This window comes from Ursus americanus, chromosome 20 (assembly GCF_024610735.1).
Source record: "Ursus americanus isolate L20-20 chromosome 20, mUrsAme1.1.p, whole genome shotgun sequence".
Taxonomy (NCBI): Eukaryota; Metazoa; Chordata; class Mammalia; order Carnivora; family Ursidae; genus Ursus; species Ursus americanus.
The window spans coordinates 11,646,310-11,665,174 of record NC_142146.1 but is presented as its reverse complement, the minus strand read 5'-3'; the positions used below and the strand labels follow the sequence as shown (position 1 = coordinate 11,665,174).

The 18,865-nt window shown below is 37.7% G+C and overlaps 1 protein-coding gene across 5 annotated transcripts in view; it reads left to right on the top strand.

Annotated features, from left to right (window-relative positions):
* Nucleotides 1-18,865, top strand: part of ULK4 (unc-51 like kinase 4) — a 592,979-nt gene that overhangs the window by 19,513 nt on the left and 554,601 nt on the right. For all 5 annotated transcript variants that reach the window (XM_087870115.1, XM_045798163.2, XM_045798161.2 and 2 more), the window contains 10 exons: nucleotides 82-165; nucleotides 1,746-1,821; nucleotides 4,773-4,865; nucleotides 6,780-6,892; nucleotides 7,047-7,116; nucleotides 8,448-8,544; nucleotides 13,357-13,461; nucleotides 15,857-15,917; nucleotides 17,260-17,441; nucleotides 17,775-17,821. In XM_087870115.1, coding sequence (XP_087726241.1) covers nucleotides 82-165; nucleotides 1,746-1,821; nucleotides 4,773-4,865; nucleotides 6,780-6,892; nucleotides 7,047-7,116; nucleotides 8,448-8,544; nucleotides 13,357-13,461; nucleotides 15,857-15,917; nucleotides 17,260-17,441; nucleotides 17,775-17,821 — 928 coding nt within the window. The remainder of the gene's footprint in view (nucleotides 1-81; nucleotides 166-1,745; nucleotides 1,822-4,772; nucleotides 4,866-6,779; nucleotides 6,893-7,046; nucleotides 7,117-8,447; nucleotides 8,545-13,356; nucleotides 13,462-15,856; nucleotides 15,918-17,259; nucleotides 17,442-17,774; nucleotides 17,822-18,865) is intronic.

Below are 18,865 nucleotides of genomic sequence, written 5' to 3'. Positions count from 1 at the left end.
CTATCTGTAGTTGAGATTTACTTAGACTTATCGGTGATAGCAAACTACTGTCTAATTTTGCAGTTTTTCTTGTGATTTCAGGAAAACCTCCATTCTTCTCAGAAACTTTTTCAGAATTAGTTGATAAGATTTTTTATGAAGATCCTTTGCCACCTATTCCAAAAGGTAAGATTTTTTTTTTTTTTTTTGTGATAAATGCCGTTAGTTTACATCTGACACTAATGGTACACTTTTATCCAAAGTCTGTTTTTGATTCCTAACCCCCAAATTTACATTTTATAAATAGTTCCAGATTGATACTTTTAGAAATGTTAGCATTCCCTTTGCTTTTTTAAGACACTAAAATGAAGAACAAAGTACTACTAATAGATTCCCTCATTTAAAAACACAAATTATTTTCTCCTATATCAACAGAAGTCTGGTTTAAAGATTTTAAAAGCCCAAACTTCTGTGTTTTTTTCTTGTTTTACTTCGTGCTCATGTTCCATGTAGTTATTTCTGTTTAGCATTCAAATAGGGACAAGTCAGGCGTTTGTCAGTCCTTATCTCGATGAATCAGAATGTCCCTGGCAAGTTTTTAAAGTCTTTTAAACTAGATATAGTTGTAGTATTTTAGAAGTATCGGAATTTTAATCATATGAATTTTGATTAATATAACAATCTACCACTAACAATTTTAAGGCAAGATAAGGAAAAAACCCCGAACACACATAGTAAAGCACTTTGCTGTACATACACCACAAGAAAAGTGAGTTTCAAGACACACAGATGAAAACAGGACTTTACAAAAAATGCACATTTATAGAAGAAAAAACTTTTAGAATAATTAATGGGATAACTAGGAATATGGAATTCTTTTAGGATTTCAAGGGTCATCCTAAGAGGGGAAAAAAATCTTGTTTTGAAAATAGTTATTAAAACAAAAACTTATTAAAACAAAACAAAATTGCCTTTGTTTTTCCTTTAACTTTTATATTAAGAATGACTGATTTCTACAACAACTATTTCCTTTAATGATAACTTCTGATTTTTGTTTTGTTTTGAATACTCATAGTATTGATTATTGTTTTGTCCTGTAAGTTAAGGATTTTTATGCAGGAAAGAGAAATCTGAAAATGTAGGTGTCAGAGTCTGGTTAGGATACCACTGGTGGCCCCAGCTTAATTAGGGATCTTCCTTCGACTGTGGCCATCGTGCCCAATGACGCCCTCTGTTTGTCTTTGTCCGTTGTCTTCATGGCCCTTGTAACCAGAGACTGATAATTTGGTTGTGGTATATTCTAATTTAAAAAGAACTAACATTTGGAGAATACTGGAATTGGCCAGTATTGTCATATTATTTTCCTGTTAAGAATCTTTAAAATAGGGAGCTAGAGAAAAGAGGGATTGCAAGTATTGTTATTATATATTATAGAGCCTCAGAACATGAGGCATAATTAAAAGTTGAAGACAAGAGTGTGGGTTTGTTGGGCTGGTGATCCTTACCAGGCTTATTCAATAAAGAGAAAGTTTAGAGGCTAGTCAAGACTCAGCTTTTGAGATTCATGTTTTTTATGGTCTAGGAAAAAGTATTTTTATGCCCACACCTCACCCCCCATTAAATGGAGGCTGTAATTGTTAATGATGGATTCAGTGTTCTGTAAAAATGATATGTGCTTAAAATACTTTTATTCTAAATGTTTATGTAGGGTATGTGTTCATATACTTACCAGTTATTTTTCTTTTTGGGAATCAAATTGTGTATAGATCCTTCTCTTCCTAAAGCTTCTTCAGATTTTATTAATTTGCTTGATGGTTTACTTCAAAAAGATCCTCAGAAAAGGTATGTATGGGTAGTATTTTAATATGAATGAAGTGGAAGAATCTTTCTCCTTTAATGTACTTCTAAAATAGTACTATTATATACAGAGAGCTATTCGAATTACTCTTAACATAAACTCAGATTTTTTTTTTTTTTTGGAGTGTGTTCTCTGTTTGCAGGGTTTTTTTTTTTAAGTTTTAAATTCTAGTTAACATGCAGTGTAATATTAAAGATTTATTTATTTTAGAGAAAGTGAGAGAGGATGACTGAGGGGAGGATGAGTGAGAGGGAGAGGGAGAAACAGATTCCCTGCTGAGCGGGGAGCCTGATGTGGGGCTTGATCCCATGACCCTGAGATCATGACCTGAGCTGAAATCAAGAGTTGGCAGCTTAACTGGCTGAGCCATCCAGGTGCCCCTAACATACAGTGTAATATTAGTTTCAGGTGTACAATATAGTGATTCAGCAATTCCATACATCACCCTGTGCTCATCACAAGTGCACTCCTTTATCCCCATCACCTATCTCCCCCATCCTCCCATCCACCTCCCCTCTGGTAACCAGCAGTTTGTTCTCTCTAGTTAAGAGTCTGTTTCTTGGTTTGTCTGTCTGTCTGTCTGTCTGTCTCTCTCACTCTCTCTCTGTTTGCAGGGATTTTTAGTCATGAGGAAGTTTTAAAGTCCATTTCTCCTTTAATATATTAAATAGTTGCATAGTAGGTTGACAGATTTTCTTGTAACTCCCAAATCCAAGAGGGGCATTTTTTCCCATTGTAGATTTCAAGCTAAAACTGTCTTATGCTATTGAACAAGGGATGATGCTGTCAAGACAGTTAATGTAATAACTATTGAGTGGTATTTTAATGTGCTAATGTTTTTATGATAATCCTGTCATAATGAGGGTATCAAGTGTGAGGATAATAGGCACAGTGTGAATTTTCTGGGTTACAGTAATGGCAGAAAGTTAGAAATAACTGTGGTATGGAATAGGGGAGTGTGGAAGGGAGGTGGGAAGTCCGGAGGGGGTCTCCCTGGCTTGGCAGACAAGAGCAACTGGTTTCTACTTTGGATTCTGCCACTAGGTAACTGGGGGGAGGGGGTTTAGGCAAGTATTTGGGGTCTCTGCTTCAGGGTGTAAAATGAAGAGTAAATTTAGGGTAGCATATAAAATAATCCATTCTCTAGCTTCCTTAAATATAAGAGAAAAACTGCAGAGGGAGATGCTAATTCTTGTATAAGTTGTAGGACAAACCCCTTGCGCTTACAGTGGATGCTCTTAGGATTGGTGTTATTTTGCTGTAGTCTTCCAGACACCTTTTGATAGCATACAAATACACTTACTTGAGAGTGGTGTATTCACATTTCCACATATTTATATCCTTGTATACTTTATTGCATAAATGGTACCACTCTGTAATCTAGTTCTTTCTATATGTCCACTAAGTCCTTTTTAATGGCTGCAGCATGTACACGTGATACCCTTAAGCACAGTAAACGTTTAGAGTGTTTCTTGATTTAGAATATTATATGGGCTGCTACAGTCAAAATCCTTGTGTTTTTGTTGTTGTTCACTTAGGCAGTGAGCTCCTTTGGAGAGATTTCTGACAGTGGGGTTGGTGGCCAGAGGCTAAGGACGTGAAACAGTTTGATGCATTTGCTATTCTTAGAGTGTGTGCTGGTTTAGGAACCCTGGAGAGCCCCTTCCCTCCCAGTGTTACCTGCAGTGGACTTTGTTGACCTTATAAATATTGCCAAGCTGCCAGACAGAAATTTCACTTTATTAGCAATTTTTATTTCTGTTTGTGAGTTTTAAGAGCCCTTTGTATAAAAGGGATATTATATGTGATTGCAGATTCTTTCTCTTTATTAATCATGTTCTAATTTTGATCTAAGTAGTTTTTATTATTTTTTTCTTTTTTAAGTAGGCTCCGTGCCCAGCGCGGATCCCAACACAGGGCTTGAACTCATGACCCTGAGATCAAGACCAGAGCTGAAATCAAGAGTCGGATGCTTAACTGACTAAGCCACCTAGGTGCCCCAAAGTCGTTTTTATTTCAATAGAGATATTTTGAATAATCATATTTTCTCTTTTGTTTTGAAATTTCAGTCAGGCTTAACCATTCCAAGTCTGATGATTATAACTAGACGCATACTCTATTAGTTGTAAAAACTAATGCATTGAAAGTGAGTGTGGGTTTTAGATACAGCCTGAAGTCATTTTAATGTGGGTGAAGTGGCTAGATAACATTTTGGCTCCTACACAGAAGTATGACTGCATAAAATTATGAGCTTAATTTTCTTTTTTATTTCTGAATGAAGTTCTAAAGGTGAAGTCCCCAAAATGAAATGTGTGAAACAGGTAGGGTGTATAGAATAATGGATGACAGAATTATAGATTGATAATATCTGATCTATTTACTTTAAAAATTTAAGCTAATTATAGACTCCTTTCATAGACTGTTTTTGAGAACCCAAAATGTTTTCATCAGGCTCCATGGAATATAAGCCCTGAGACTTCTAATACTTAGTTGTCAGACTCTTTCATTCTGTACCATTTAAGTCTTCTGAATTATTTTTTTGGGTGTCGCGAGGAGATTAATTGTATACTAAAATGAAAATAGGGGCACCTGGTTAAGTGTCCCACTCTTGGTTTCGGCTCAGGTCATGATCTCAGGGTGGTAGGATTGGGCCCTGAGTCAGGCTCTACACTCAGTGGGGAGTTTGCTTGAGATTCTCTCCCTCATCTCCTCTGCCCGTATATGTGCGCTCTCTTGCTCTCTCTCTCGCGTGTGCTCTCTTTCTCAAATAAAATCTTAAATAAAATGAAAGTAAGGTGTGGAAGAATTGCTGAAGTAATTTATAGAGAGAAATTTATAAATTGTAAAATGTGGTAGATGTACTTGGGACATGACTTGGGAATTGTGCATGGTAAATCATGTTAAAATAGAATTTTAACATTTATATTTTATAAAGATTAACTTGGGCAGGCCTACTGCAGCATTCATTTTGGAAGGATGCCTTCGCTAGGAAAGATCAGGAATCAAGCCCTGAGGATTCCAACATCAGGTAGTATATAAGCTTATCTTTGTGAGGGGGGCATGGCTATTAAATGATCATACCGATTACTGTTCTATCAATGACATGAATTTCTCTGCTTACCAGGAGAAAATCAAACATTTGTTTAAGTGTTACTTAAAGAGTTTAGTCATGGCCTTCTGTGTTCTCGACTTTGCTCATTTTCTGCTCAGTTGTTTATTTTCCAGTCGGTGATTTAGTATGGTAGTCATTAGCTCTGGCCACCAAATGTAACTCACTTTCCACCTTGCAAGCGCGTGGTAGGATCTCATTTCCCCCTCATGTGACTCGCTTTGGCCAATGAAACATGAGCAGAAGCGATATGTGTTCGTTCTGCATAGAAACCTTGTGAGCCAGAGTGAGATCTGACACATTTTTTCCTCCTGATGAGGTAGCAGGGACGAAAATGTCCGAATGGCGCTGCTGTCAGGCTGGGTCTTCAGTGACTGTGATCAGCGTAGCTTCTCTCCAGCCTTCAATGGCTGTGTGCATGAGTGCGACAAAGTTGTGAGATTCAGGCTCCTGTCTGATCCTGACTACTACACCTCATTTTTATTATAAAATCTTCTTAGCCCAGGACACTTACACAAGTGAGGGTATTAAGAGCCAGGTGAGAAGTGGTCGAACAAAGTTCTGCTAGTTGGCTTTGCTCCCCCTCCACTTATTCAGTGGTGAATGGTTTCTTAATTTCATCTTGGCAAATTCATTGTATTGGATAGAGAAACCTGAATTTTGTTTAAGGTCTCTCCCAAACTTGGGTTTCTCTGATCCATTGAGATTCAACCATGTTCTCCCCCTTGTGTTAGGCTCTGTGGGGACTCTAGAAAGTGGGGCTCTGGTCTTGGTCCTCCAGCATCAGCAAGTCACAGAACACCTCTTCCCCTTTAATCTGTATGCCTTTGATGTCTTTTCTTGCCTTACTGCCCTTGCTGAGCCTTTTGCGGTAAGATGTTGAATCAGGAGTGATGAAAGTGAACGTCTTTGCTTGGTTTCTGCCTCTGGGATGAAACCTTCAGCTTTCACCATGAAGTACAATGAGCTGGAGGTTTGCGTAGCTGCTCTTTTGAGTTTGAATGAACGTTCAATTTTGTCAAATGCCTTTTTGTATCAGTTGATAAGATCATATGGGTTTTCTTCTTCAGATTCTGATTATGGTCTCTTACATAAATTGGTTTTCAAATATTGAGCCAGCCTTGCAATCCCACAGTAAACCCCACCTAGTCATGCTGTGTTATAATTTTTACGTCTTGCTGCTGGTGTTTGGGGACAAGTGGCAGGAGGACAGCGAGATAGGAAAAAAAAGAACAGAGCAACAGGGATTTGCCCCATGTTCTTGAGATCATAGCTGTATGATTAGAGAAGATGCCCCTCCCTCAATTTTAAGCACTGCTAGAAGCTGCTCCTTGCCCAGCTAGTGGCTGCAGGATTACCCGGAGGCTGGAACAGAATAAAATGGAAAAAAAATCAAAGCAAAACACAACAAAACAAACAGGGGATTTCCCCTTAGAGGTCCCCTTTCCTGTTCCTTAGAACAGGAATAGGAAGCTCTTCTGGGAGGCTCGTTTTGTCTGCACTCACTGCTTTGAGTCCAGGCCCCATAATACTGGAAGGGGAAAAATAAAAGGGAAACTCACTGTGGTTTTATTGGTACTTTGAGTTCTGGTTTCGTTCCCCAAACTGCGTGCTGCAATTTATTTTTCGGGGTAAGGTTTATAGACTCCGTACAATGCCTTTGGTAGAGTGAGTGCTCATTTTAGCTACTCAGTGACCATACTTTCCAACTCCACAGCTTTGCCAAACGTAACCTGTAATTTCATGATCTTTTCCCACCTCTTGTCTGACACAGAAAATTATAGAAAGCTCAAAAGTAAATTTGATTGTGTTGGCTTTCTTCTGTTGACCCAGAAAAGTGATGGAGCATTCTGGGACACAGGATTCCAAGGAGTTTTTGAAGGCTTCAAGTGGACAAGCCAAGGGGGAGAAGAGCGGTCAGCGACTAAGTCACTCTTTCAGACTAGGTGAGCTCTCACTGGAGCGTGCTCGTGCCGCTTACGATGCTATTCTGAGGGTTTCTAGTTTTTGTTACCACTCTCTTTAAATTTCTGCCTGCATCCTGCTCTGCTCATGATATTTTTGGTCCTTTATGGATAACGGTTTTCTTTCCTGCCACAGAAAATCCAACTGAGTTGCGGCCTAAAAGTACTGCTGGGGGTCAACCGAATGAGTCCATGTTTCTTCTCAGGTAGGTAAGATGACGGAGTGGAAGGGAATCCATGGGAGATGACAGGGTCTTCCCGAAGCATCTGTTGTCCTGGTGGCAAGCCGTGTTACACGGAGCTAAAGGACAGGGATGTGAGTGCCAAATTCCAGTTTCTCTCTCTGCTTTCAAAGTTACCTTTAAGTGCTGACCAATGGAATGTTGACTTGGCTGTGCATTTTTAAAAGTTTTTAACCGAACCACCCATCTTTCCTATTCATCAGGGTTAAAACCTCTTCATTTTGTACTTTCCTTCAAACAGAATTGAATTTGAAATTTTAGCAGTCCAGCGTCTTTATTGGATTAAGACCTATAGGGAAGAACAGGTGTTTTTTTGGTTAAGTGTTGTTTTATATGGAGGCTTAAATAATGTTTACTTAATAATGTAGTCATTGAAATAGTTAAATATCAGAATGGTATTTTAATGTGATTAAGACCAATGTATTTAAAATTTTAGTAATCCATGTTAAGTGTTATATTTTAGTTTTAGTCTTAGACACAAATAGTTTTATTTAATGACATAGGGTTTATAACAGTAATCTAAAGTTTCTGGCCTTGTTTTACCCTAAATATAAAATATGTTAACTTTATCTATGTACATTCTAGGCATTTTAAATTTAGTTTTTAAAAACTTTGCGTAATTTTTGGCATATTTTTTGAGTTAAATAAGGACTTGTTCAAGGAATGAATAAACAGATAAGTGAAAGAGAGGTGAGAATCCTGATATCTGGGAATTTGAAGGAATTCATTGAAAAACACCCTAATTATCTGAGTGGAAAAATTTCTTAAAATGTGAAAAATTCAAAATCAGAGACCCAGGTGTAATGGAATGATCCACAGTGTATGACAACCATTTTTAAGAGTAGGAGGAATCATTAAAAATAGACACAGATTATAACTTGTTTCTTAAATAGGTACCAAGATCATTTTCCACTTCAAACATGTTCTGAAAAAATTGTAAATATTTTCCATCCTTTGTAGAATGTCCGATCTATTTTATTATGTCAATCCTTATACCAGCAGACATTTAAAAAATAATCAATGTTTTAAGGTTTCTAGTTAAAATAGAAACTACTGTATATAACAAAGGTGCTATAAAGAAAAGACATAATAAATTAGCCAGGAAATTGCTTTAAAGACATTTACAGAGAAGTAGTGTTGGATAATCACAAATTAGGGCTTAAATATGTGAGATCACCTAGAATCTTGATTATTCTACTGTGTTTTTCATGAGATGTGTTCTTTTCCCCCAGATAATAGTAAACACGTTAAAGGTTCTAAAATCTGAGTAATGTTGACTGGTCTGTATTTTCTAGTTCTCGTCCAACTCCAAGAACGAGCACTGCAGTGGGATTAAGTCCTGGTGAGGATAGGACTCAGCATTCACCCCAGAAGACTTCTCCTTCAACCAAGGTGAGCAGAGGGGCACTTTTTGTTTTTTTTCATATAAGATAGATGCAGAAGAATAATTGCCAAGTTCACCTACAAACTATGATCAAAATGATGAAATTTACAATTAAGTTGTTATCTCTGATGATCACTGGTTTTTCTGGTAAGTTCTCTTAAGAGGGAATTGTTTCATAGTTATTTCTTTGATAACAGCTTTCCTGAGATATGATTGACATCCCATGTAATTCACCCAGTTAGAGTCTACAATTCAGGGGCTTTGAGCATATTCACAGAGTCATGCAGCCATCACTGCGGTCAGTTTGAGAACACTCATCATCCCACAAAGAAACCCCACACCTATTTAGCAGTCACTCCTGTTTTCCCTCAATTTCTCTCGCCTCTCACTCTAGGCAACCACTCATCTTTCTGTCTTTATAAATTTGTCTATTCCGGATATCGCACGTAAATGAAATAACACAATATGCGTTCTGTGACTGGCTTTTTTCACTTACCCTAATGTTTTTAAGATTCATCCACATTACAGTGTGTATCAGTCCTATGTTCCTTTTAAGTGCCAAAAAAAATCTGTTGTATGTGCCACATTGTATGTTTCCATTCATCGGTTGGTGGACATTTGGGTCGTTTCCACCTTGTGGCTCTTGCGAATAGTGCTGCTGTGAACGTTTGTGTACACGGTTTTGAGTGGGCGTGTGTTTAATTTCTCTTTATACGTGCAGGAGTGTAACGCAGCACTGTGTGGTAACTCCGTGTTCCAAGGCAGCTGTGCCATTTTACATTGTCCCCCAGCAGTCCTCTCCAGCATTTACCCATCCCTAACAAAACTTATTATTGTCCAATTGTTTTCTAATTCTGGTAAAATAGAGGTTACGTAAAATTCGCCATTTATTTTTAAGTGGACAGTTTGTGGCATTAAGTACATTCCCATTTTTGTGCAACCATTACCACCAACTACCTCCAGAACTTTTTCGTATCCCAAACTGAGACTGTGTACCCGCTGAACAATAGCTTCCCATCTCCCTTGCCTCCCAGTCCTGGCAACCACGATTCTACTTTCTGCTTCTGTGAATTTGCCTAGTAATCTCATACGAATGGAACCATACAATATTTGCCCTTTTGTGTCTGGCTTGTTACATTCAATGTGGTATCTTCAAGGTCCATGCATGTTGTGGCATGTGTTAGAATTTCATTCCTTTTTAAGGCTGAATAATATTCCATTGTGTGTATAAACCACATTTTGTTTATCTGTTTATCCATCTTTGGACATTTTGGTTGCTTCAGCCTTTGGGCTATTATGAATAATGCTGAATGGTAGCCAGACTGGGGGTGTGAAATTATATCTAGTTTTGGTTTGCCTTTTTTTTTTTTTTTAAAGATTTTGTTTATTAGACAGAGAGAGTGAGCAAGCATGCACAAATGGGGAGCAGCAAGCAGAGGGAGAAGCAGGCTCCCCGCTGAGCAAGGAGCCCGATGAGGAACTCGATCCCAGGACCCTGGGATCATGACCTGAGCTGAAGGCAGACGCTTACCTGACTGAGCCACCCAGGCGTCCCTTGATTTCTGATGGCTAATTATGTTGAGCATCTTTTCATATGCTTATGGACCATATGTATATCTCCTTTGGAAGAATTCAATCTTTACTCATTTGAGTTGTAGGAATTCTTTATATATTCTGGGCATGTGACTTGGTGCTAGTGTCCTTTGAAGCAGAGATATTTTTAATTTTGATGTAGTTCAGATTATCTTTTTGTTTGCGTGTTGTTGCTTATGCTTCTGGTGTCCTAATTTAGATGCCATTTGCTAGTTCAAGGTTACAAAGGTTTATGCCTATGCTTAGCTCTTTAGCTCTTTAATTCATTTGAGTTAATTTTTGTATATGGCAGGAGGCAGGGGGTCCAGCAGCTTCATTGTTTTGCATGTGGATTTCCATTTGTCTCAGCACCATTTGTTGAAAAGACCATTCTTTCCCCAATTATCTTGGCATTCTTGTTGACTGCCAATTGACTATAAAGGTGAGGTTCATTTCTGGACTTGCTAGTCTGTTGAACTATGCATCCTTCTCACGTTGGTAGTACAGTAACTGGTTAGCTTTTTTTTTTTTTTTTAAGAGAGGGAGAGCACAAGAGCAAGGAAGGGAGGAGAGGGAGTGGGAGAGGGAGAAAAAGAATCCCAAGCAGGCTTCATGCCCAACATGGAACTCAATGGGGGGGCCTGATCTCACAACCCTGAGGTCGTGCCATGAGCTGAAGTCAAGAGTTGGACACTCAACTGACTGAGCCACACAGGCACCCCTAGCTAGCTATTCTTTTTTTTTTTTTTTTTTTAAATTTTATTTATATAACAGACAGCCAGCGAGAGAGGGAACACAAGCAGGGGGAGTGGGAGAGGAAGAAGCAGGCTCCCAGCGGAGGAGCCTGATGTGGGACTCGATCCCGGAACACCAGGGTCATGCCCTGAGCCAAAGGCAGCTGCCTAACGACTGCGCTACCCAGGTGCCCCTAGCTAGCTATTCTTGATCACCATAGCTTTTTAGTAAGTTTTGAAGTTAGGAGGTATGATTCTTCCAACTTTGTTCTTTTTCAAGGTAGTTTTGGCTCTTCTGGCTCTCCCTTGCATTTCCGTGTGAATTTTAGGGTCAGTTTGCACTTTGCATGTTTCTGTAAGGAAGCCAGCTGGGACTGTGATAGCGGTGACATTTGAATTTGGGGAGTACTGCCATTTTAACAATGTAGAATTTTCCTCCAGGAATGTGAAATGGCTTTCTATTTGTTTAGGTCTTTAATTTCATTCAGTCAGTTGTTTTTGAATACAGAGCTGTTTTGAATTAAAGTTTTTCCATGTTATCTCATAGTATTTAGTGCTTGAGAGATATAATTGCTTTCATTTGTTACTGTAATTTTTATGTAATGTGAAATGCATTTGGACTGCTTGAAACTTATTTCTGCATTGAAATGAAATATAAATGCATTATAATAAAATCTCATTCTGCCAATAATTTAGTTATATGTGAGATAGAAAATCAATGTAAAAGTAAAAAATGCATTTTGAAATGTTGTAGATGTTGAATCTCTTCTGGCACATGGTTACTGTAAGTGCACTTAATCATTTTATTGAGAATATTCAAGCAGTAATTATGTAAATACTATATGAAAGTTTGTCTTTTGTAGGTTTTAAGTGATACTTTTAGATTCAATTACAAAATTTTTTATAATAATTGTAGAAAACTTGGGAACTGTATAAGAGGACAAAAAAAATTAAAAGCTGCTTGTAATTTAATTACCCAGAGGAACCACTGGTTACATTTTGATATTTCTGCTTTTGGTTCTATACATATGTGTTCATTTTCAAACTAGGGAACATAATTTTTTTCATTTAGTAGATTGCAGGTGTTTGATCATTTAGTTTATTCCTGAGCATTATGTTTTATTTTTTACTATCTTGAATATGGTTTTTTTTTTTTTGTTTGTTTTGTTTTTTGTTTTGTTTTTAGAGCATGAGTAGGGGGTTGGGAGGGGCAGAGGGAGAGGAGGAATCTTGAGCAGGCTCTACACCCAGTGCAAAGCTTCATGTAGGCCCTGAGACCATGACCTGAGCCGAAATCAGGTCATGGATGTTTAACCAACTGAGCTACCCAGGCATCCGTGGTATTTCATGTTTGCAATCTGTTATCTGTGCATACATTTTGTGTATATATAGGGAATTTTTATATATAAATTTCTAATTGGTCTGCCTAATTCTTATACTATAAAAATATATCTTAATATAAGTCATTCATTACGGTCTTTCTTTGAAATCTTTCTGTCTTGAAAGTCCATGCCTTTAAGCATTAAAATTTTTGTTTGTTTTCCGAACTTGTTCCATATTTACTTTTCATGTTGTTTTTTAATATGTCTGTTTTCTAAGTTGCAAAGGGGTGGTCTTGGTTTCTGGAACTTTGTTAACAAATTATTCTATTCCTTTTTTCATGCCCCTGCCTCAGTTTTGGATAATTTCCTCATTTTTCACTTATTTGGTTTTCTGTCTTGTTCAGTTTGCTGGTCAGTGTTTCAGTGGAAATTCTTTTTTTTTTTTTTCTTTTTTAAAAAGTCCATGTTTTTATTTTATCCTAAAGTAAAATAGATTCTGAAAATCAGTGGAAATTCTTAATGCATAAATCCTCTTTCTCTCTCTCTCTCTTTTTTTTTTCTTTGTCTGATGGGAAGTCCTAAGGCATAGCACTAGAAATGGGAATTCTGTTTACTGTTTAAGTAGAGGATGAAGAAACATCTCAAAGGAACGGATGGCAAATATCTGGTTACTTGTTTTCATTATGTGTTAACTCTACGTCAGCTTTTATAAAGATAGAAGTGTTTAGCACTTAGGTAACAGGTTAGTACTTGACCCTGAAATTCTTTTATGCTGTAATTTTAACTTTGTACTGAATATTCTGTAAAGCAGAATAAAGTGATGAGTGTTCAGTAGATGTATGATAAAAACCATGCTGGTGATTGAAAAACCAGTTTACCTCATCATAGCTTAGAACATCAGACTATAAAAGATCTGTTTGCTGGTCCTAACTAGCCGTTGTGGTAAACACAAACAAGTCAGTTACTTTGAGCTTTGTGTTTTCCTTCTGTAAAAATGGGAATGATGGTACAGATGACCGAGGATCTTAGTGGACATCAAAGAAGGCCGTGAAAGTGTTTTGAATAGCAAAGTGAGGTACGCTGATCTAGGTGACCCTTGCAGTGGTGTCTTAACTCAGCACCTTATGACCTCCGTTTTTACAAGCTCTTCACTAGTCACAGAAACAAAGCCTCATTTTTGTTCTTATTTCAGAATACAAGTGAACACCTGAGTCAGCAGGACCTGGAATCCCAGATGAGAGAACTTATCTACATGGACTCTGATCTTGTTGTCACCCCGATTATCGACAACCCAAAGGTGTGGAAAGATGCTCTAACAGCTGAGGGCTGAGCTTTTAGACTTCCCTGAGAGCTGGAACCCTGGTGATATTTTTATTATATATATTCTTTGCCTTATTTTCTTTGCTGTTTCTCATGTCTGCTTTTATGTCACTTGTGCCACGTGTCTACATTTCTAATGCCTGCCCTGTCTGTAATCTTTTCCTCTTCCTGCACTGCTTTCTGTTCACTGAGTGGTGAGTTTCTTCCTCTTCTGCATCAGCTCTGCCTCCCCGCCATCCATGGGTTTCTAGACCTCAGACCTTTGTCCTCAGTCCTTTGTTTCTCCATACACACTTGGGTGAATTTCTCCAAATACTCTAGTTGTGAATGTGTTAGGAAAGCAGATGTGAGTGAGCACTGCTCCCCCAGCTGGGGTGGGTGGGTGGGGCACACACAGACCACGCCCTCTCACAGGTGCTCAGGGCCCCAGGGCAGATGGTGGGGAGACACTGGGAGCTTAGGAAGTCATGGTTCACAGGTGCACTTCATACCCAGCGTGATTTTTGTTGCTTCATGTTGCTTGGAATGTACTACTGTGTTACTAGGGGATGATGAGTATTCTCCTTAAGAAAAGAAAAATTAATTTCTCCCTCTGTACTACCTAATCTGTATTTTAATTTAATTCTTCTTTTTAAATGTCTTTTTCTGTTTTTAATTTATGGCCATTTTCTCTCATCTCATTGGGAACATTACTATAATTTAGAACAAATGGGTTTTTGGATGCATATTTATTTACTAGGTAGACAAGATTTAATATAGATTACCCAGCTATTTTTCATAATGGAGCTAATAATTTTTATGAGATATCTGGCAGAGTAATTGTATACCATGCCAAATTTAATGTGTAATGGGTCATTTTCCCAGTGGACCTTCTAAGAACTGTTTGTAATATCTTTTGACCATATTTTTTCTGTTTCTTTCTTTTATAACCATACTTAATTGTTTTGGGGAAGCCTTAGTAGACGTTTTTTTAACTTCTAACTTTAGACCTACAGAAAAGGTTCGAAAATAGTAGAATTCCTGTATAGTTTTTACCCAGCTTCTCCTAATGTTAACATTAGGAGAATGTTAAACCTCATAGGACCATAGAATGGTTAGCAAAACCAGGGAATTAACATTGGTATAGTGCTATTAACTAAATTCCTGAATTTATTTGAATTTTACCAGTTGTACTACTGATGTCCTTTTTCTGTTCTAGGGTCTCTTATTAACAGTTTGCTGTTAGGCCTTCTTTTCCTTGTCTTTCATGGCCTTGTGGTAATTTCTCAGTCTTCTCTTGGCTTTTGTGACCTTGACATTTTGAAGAGTACTGGTCAGGTATTTTGTAGAATGTCACTCAAGCTGGATTCGTCTGAGTTTTTCTTATGATTAGTACGTCTGAGGTTACGCATTGTTGGCAAGAATACTACCAGCAGAGCTTTTTAAAATGCTCTATAGAGAAGTTTCGGAGAATTGAGAGAGATGATGGTTGAAATTTTAATTAAAAGTCTCAAGATGAAAGTACCCTTTGTTGTTCCAAACTCATGGATCCAACTACCCGTTTTTTCCCTTTCTTAAAAAAACCAATTATGTGCTTTCCCGTTCATGCCGTTGACAGCTTCCTGCAGTGGTGTGTTCTCTAATTCAACCATGAAGTTCTTACCATTCTTTAAAACCTCAGCCTCCTTCCAGCTCTTCCATAAACCTTGTCAGCCTAAAGCGCTTGCTGCATTCTCTAATACTTTAGAAAATTTTATCTCTGTGAAATGTTCCAACTATAATTATGTCCTGCCCGTTTTGCATTGTTCAATATTGTTTTTTTTTTTTTTTTTTGTTTAACATGTTTGTCTTATCTTCACAACCAGAGTATCAGCTGTCTGACCGTAGGATTGTGTCTTTTATCTTGGTTATTCCCCTTAGCACTTAGCTTACTGCCTAACCCTCTCAGGTAGCCAATAAATATTTGTTGATATGACTGAATTTCTAACCTTAGAAGTTGATCAGCTTAAGAGTAAACCAAGATAAAGTGCTTCTTTTTTAATGAAGCTTTTATTGTGGATATCAATTGAAATGATTTTTAAAAATTTTATTTATTTAAAGTACACTCTAGCCCCAATGTGGGGTTTGAACTCACGACCTAGAGATCAAGAGTTGCATGCTCTACTGACTGAGCCAGTCAGGCACCCTGAAACGATTTTATTTTTAGAAATTATTGTCTGTGTATATTTAATCTGAAGGGCAATGTTGAATTCTTTCCCTTTTTAGTGGCAAATTTTCACTGATTTTTTTTTTCCTGCCCGAATTGATTTATAATCTGGTAATATGAGATCTATCAGGAGACAGACAACTGTCTCAAAGAGTGTCTTAAAAGTTTTTTTTCCCCCCAACCACAGATAATGAAACAACCACCAATTAAATTTGATCCAAAGCTACTGCATCTACCAGCACATTCAGGTAGGATTATAGAGGCCTTGTCAAACACATAGACTCTTGGAAGATAGATACAAGTAAGAAATTTAATAGCAAATGGAATCTCTCATTTATTGAATGGCCGAGGTCCTGTTTCCTTGCCACCTGGCTAGATTCTTGGGGCAGTGCCGTGTATGTTATAAGCCTGTAATCGATTTGTGTCAGCCTTGTACCTTAGTCAGCTGAGTCTGGGCTGCCCTGTACTCTGGGGGGAGTGCAAGTGCCTGTAAAGCTGGGTGGGCCCTTCTCTTGCCCTTCCCCCTTGTAGAGTCCATTGACTTTCCAACACTTATGGTGCTCTTGTGGGTACAGAGGGTTGGAGACCACAGTGAAGAACTGAGATTCTACTTCAGAGAGTGGGGCAGTTGACAGTGGGGGTCAGATGGTTCACTTTTGTGGGGATGGTGTGGGAATGGAGATACTTAAAGGGTGATTGTTATGCTTCCTTTCACCTAATGGGAAGTCTTATTTGGGATGAATATCAGAAATTGTTTTATACCTTAACTGTTGATGTATTTTTGTTTGATAAAATCTATTTGCAGCTGTTAAGCTAGATCCAGAAAAAATTCGTCGTCATAGCTAGAGTATAATCTGTGGCTTAAAAGCAAATCAAAGTAAATTCAAAATAAAATATATTCAAATTAAAAAAAAATTGTACCAAGTAGAACCACTATTCATGAAAACCTTGGAGAAGTATTTCAAAATAATATTCCTTCCCTTTCTCCCTTTATGTTGAGTTATTTTAGGAAATTATTATTACAGCTTTTTTTGCTTAAAGACAGAAATTAGCTGAAACTATGTTAATTTTAGATGGCATCACATTGCCCAGTTTTTGTTTTCTGTTTGTGGAGGGTTTGGACTTGGACTTTCCAGATGACTTCAGCTCCAGTATTAACCTGTTATGCTTAATAATTTCACTGGAACCTTTTAACAACTGTATAATTCTTGGCTTTCTGGTGTTTTAAGGCTAGATTGCTTTATTTATACAAAGGCTATCTTGCTTTTTTGTAACAGAATTTTATTTAGCTTTGTATTTTGTTAGATTCTAGGTTGAAGGATGATTCTCCTATAGGCATCTTTTATGCATAGTTTTCCATTCACAGGGTGAAAAATCTCCATGGGTAGAAAAAGAGGAATCTAGAAGAATAAATAAAAGTAGTGTCATCTTTGGAGGACTTTTTGGTTTTGACATTGTAAAGTTAGGATTTTCTTTGTCCTCCTCTTAGCTATTCAAATTCTATGTTCCATTTATTTTTCTTGTAATGTTTTCAGGATTTTATTTATTTTTTGCATGATACCTACTTTTAACATTTTCTTTCCTCTCCAGTGGATAAGTTAGTATTTCTAAAAGACCAAGATTGGAATGACTTTTTGCAGCAAGTGTGCTCACAGATCGACTCCACTGAGAAGAGCATGGGGGCCTCCCGAGCCAAGCTCAATCTCCTTTGCTATCTGTGTGTTGTGGCTGGACACCGGGACGTGGCCACCCGGCTCCTCAATTCCCCGCTGGTACGTAGTTCGGTTGCAAAGACTCGTTTTGTGGCTCTTGCAGCATGCCTTTTGCGTGTAACTTTTGTATTTCTGTTGAGATTAAAACATTAGTGCTAAAATACTAATTTGATCTAATTACAGTGGAAAAAATGATTTATCAAGATTATAGGTTTGCTAAAATTATTGTTTAATCCTCACCTCTGAAAGCGGTTGAACAGACAGTGATTTTGAACTTCTTTTGTTGTCTCCTGGGGCAGGATTCACATTTCAGTTGTCTACAGGTCATATGTGTTAGTCAATTTCTGTGTCATTTCATGAATGAAATATACATCTTATTTTTTTAAATTCTAGTTCCAGTTGCTAATCCAGCATTTGCGAATAGCTCCAAACTGGGATATGTAAGTAACATTTATATTTTAATAAATTATTCATTAAATAGTTACAACATATTTATCAAAAGCACATAGTGCTCAATACTTATATAATGAGATAATAATTACTCAATCATAGGCAATCATAGGCAAATCATAGGCATCCCAACTATAAATTTAAAAAGATTTCAAAATAGGCCTTATACTATTCTAAATATAACTCTAGGATTATATAAACTACAGCTGGAAACTTCGTTACTGTTCCCCATTTGAATATTCTTTATTAAACACTTGATCCTGTGTTTTAGGTTTGCTTCCTGCAGAGTTTTCCCTTGCGATACCATCTTTCCCTTACGTGATGCATGATTTCCTTAAATGTTATTTAAAATCTGATGGGATTATGCTCTGTAAGCTCCTGATGGAAGGATGTATATTTGCTTATTATGCAGATAGCATACCATGATGGAAAAGTACATTAGATAAAGTGTTAGAAGGCTCTGGGCTCCGGTGGCCGGTGAGACCAGGCTGGATGATTACCTCTTTCTGAGTCTCAGCTCCCTGGGGAGTCTGTGTGGGGTGATGGAATTGCATGCGCTTCACAGACAGACCTGGGTGTGAATCACAGATCTGCCCTCTGGGCAAATTGCCTTAAGTACTGAGCCTCAGTTTCCTCAACTGTAAAATGGGGATAGTGTATCTACTTCGTAGATTTGAATAATTAAATTTTGAACAAGATAAGTACATGAAATACTTGGCATGGTGCCTGGTTCTTACTGGGTGGGTAGTAGCTGTTGGAGCGTGGAGGTTGCAGGGGTCGTGCTTGGTTAGAGAAGCACATGAAAACCTAAAGGTGAAGGGGTTTTGTGAAATGTGGTAATAGCAATTATTCTTCCATGCTGGCAAAATTGGGGGGCAACAAGAAGTATTCACAAAATGCGTTTTTGGATAATTTTTGTTAGGCATCTTCTAAGGTTACCTCCCCAAGGTAAAACCTCGCATTACAAATAGGATTTTTAGGTAATTTTTGAGCAGATAAAACTTTGAGAGGGTTTGTGGTGTGCTCACTAACAA